Genomic DNA, 2,893 nt, shown 5'->3' with positions numbered 1-2,893 from the left:
ATGGGGGAGTCACCCGACACCATGGACGACTATATGAGAATGTCCGAAGGAACCGCAAAGGAGAGTTTGTATACATTGTCAAGTGGTGTTGTTGAAACATTTGGAGACGTGTATTTGCGGAAACCTTCATTGCATGATTTGCAAGAATTATATGCGGCGCATGAAAAACGCCATGAGTTTCTCGGAATGATCGGAAGCATTGATTGCACACACTGGAAATGGAAAAATTGTTCGGTAGCATGGAAAGGGAAATACACAAGTGGTCATCATGGATCACCTTTGTTGGTTTTAGAGGTTGTTGCTTCCCAAGATTTATGGATTTGGCATGAATTTTTTGAGGTTGCGGGTTCCAACAACAACATCAATGTTCTTGATCAGTCGCCAATATTCTACGATTTTTTGAATCGAAAGGCCCCGGATGCTCTTTTCACGGTGAATGGAAACGAATACAAATATGGGTATTACCTTACATATGGAATATATCCTCAGTATTCCTCATTCGTGAAGGCATTCCGCCAACCGGTTGAAGAACGAGACAATTTTTTTAAGAGAAGACAAGGAGCACATAAGGATGTGGAATGTGCTTTTGGAGTGCTGAAGGCGAAGTGGCATATAGTCGAACATGCAGCACGACCATTTGATTTAGAAACTCTAGGATATATCATGTATGCATGTATCATAATGCATAACATGGTAATAGAAGATAAAGGGGAAAATATTGCACACTATATCCCAACGAAGCCCAGACATGTTCAGTTTCAACCAGGAACAACAGATTATTTGCATCGCGTTGTTGACATTTAGGACACAGATAAACATAGACAACTTTGAGAGGACTTGACGGATTATATCTTCTATGGTAACAATAACGATAACGAATAGCTTTGTATATATATATATATATATATATATATATATATATATATATATATATATATATATATATATATATATATATTTGAATTTGGATGTTATTTCTTTTTTTTTTTTTTTTTTTGGATGTTATGTGTAATTTAATCTCTATGTTAATTTTAATCTTTAAAAAATATTATATGTTATTTATAATTTTTAAACATTATGTTTTATTTATTATGTTATATTTAAAAAATATTTGTCTAAATTAAAAAAAATTCGAAAAAAAAAATAAAAATTAAATTATAAAATGAAAAAAATAGTTGGTGTCATAACAAGATACAACATGGTGACCATTTTCCCACTTGGTGTTATAACACCATTGATGATGTGGCATGTGATGTGACACTAAAATAGTGTTACATCTAGTTGCCCACACCTAGTGTTCGAATAATTTTCGCAGCTTATACCTTATGTGGAAGACTTAGAAAAATATTTTCAGAATTTTTCATAATGCGTTCCTATTTTTCTCAGATTTTTGTATTTATAATGGACTAAAAACAGGAAAAATAGTTTTACTCATCCAAAATTCATGAAACATTACCAGAACACCTTATAATATATTGGGATGCTACATAACAACTTTGATGATTTTTCTCTTCTGTATGCTATTTATCTTCTATTTTCCTAAGATTAAATACACTTAAATCCATCTTTATTAGAATATATATACAAAAATCATAAAAATGGGTTAAACAGTTTAGAAATCCATTTTTATATTTTCCCACCTCAAGAATGTTTAATAACATTAATACAAAAAGTTTGGGTAATTTTGGAATCTGTTTTCTATTTATTTTAATTTTTATTAGAATAAATGCTCAAAAATCATAAAATTGGGTTAAGTAGTTTGTAAATCCATTTTTATATATTTCAAAGCTTAATTATGTTTAATGGCAGTATTATAAAAAGTTTGGGAATTTTTATCATCTGAATTCTATTTTTCACGAATTTATATTATTATGAAGGCATAAGAATTTGGAAAAATAGTGAATCACATAAAAAATTCAAGGGAAAATTTCTGGAAGAGGTCTACTGTATTTGGAACAAAAATCTAAAATTTGATGAATTTTGGAAACTGTTTGATAATATTTTTGGATTTTTAGGAGTTTAAAACACCTTTAAATATATTGAAATACCCTCAATTAATATTACAAAAATCTGGAAATTAATATCCAAATTTGTCTTAGTCACATGAGTTATAAATTTCACCATTTCAGAAAAATGTTGGTAACTTATCAATATTAAAACTTGACACAATATTGGAATAATTCTATAGTAGTAGTAAATATACTGGTGTTATATTTCGATTAGACACTCACTAGTGAATGCCATTATTGTAGGAATCGATAGTGGTACGAGTGGAGCGTAGTCAAGGCACCATTTACATCATCTCAATGCATTGTGAGTATTCACCACTCCCCTATTTTCGGTTTTTATGCTTTGGGGTGGAAAAACATGTCCTAAATTATTTATGTTCGTTGTATTTAATTGACTCGTATAAACTTGATTACTATATTTTGCATATTGTGAGTATTCACCACTCGCTATTTTTGGTTTTTATGTTTTGGGGTGGTTTAACATGTCCTAAACTATTTATGTTCGTTGTATTTAATTGACTCATATAAACTTGATTACTATATTTTGAATATTGTGAGTATTCACGCACTCCCCTATTTCCGGTTTTTATGGTTTGGGGTTGAAAAGCATGTCCAAAAAATTATTTATTGTTCGTTGTATTTAAATTGATTTGTATCAAACTTGATTGCTATATTTTGTTATATCTCTCTCTGTATGTCTATGCAACACGAAACATGAGAACTTATCGTCTTAAGTCCCTTCCCTTACACTTTTCTCCAACCATTAACTCTTTGAGCCAATGGTCATTATGGATAGCGCTATTAGAAATTGACAACTCCTCACTCGCCCGGTTGCTGGAGTGCATGATACCATATAATCTATGGAACAATAAGCATAGATCTTG

The 2,893-nt window shown here is 30.7% G+C and overlaps 1 protein-coding gene across 1 annotated transcript; it reads left to right on the top strand.

Annotated features, from left to right (window-relative positions):
* LOC145002798 (uncharacterized) lies at positions 1-804 on the top strand. Its single transcript, XM_078961992.1, has one exon. It carries the CDS (start codon positions 1-3, stop codon positions 802-804), a length of 804 nt encoding a protein of 267 aa, XP_078818118.1.
* The last annotated feature ends 2,089 nt before the right edge of the window (positions 805-2,893 follow it).

The sequence above is a fragment of the Lactuca saligna genome, chromosome 6 (assembly GCF_052625555.1).
Source record: "Lactuca saligna cultivar CGN05327 chromosome 6, ASM5262555v1, whole genome shotgun sequence".
NCBI lineage: Eukaryota > Viridiplantae > Streptophyta > Magnoliopsida > Asterales > Asteraceae > Lactuca > Lactuca saligna.
This window is presented reverse-complemented; position numbering and strand designations above follow the sequence as displayed.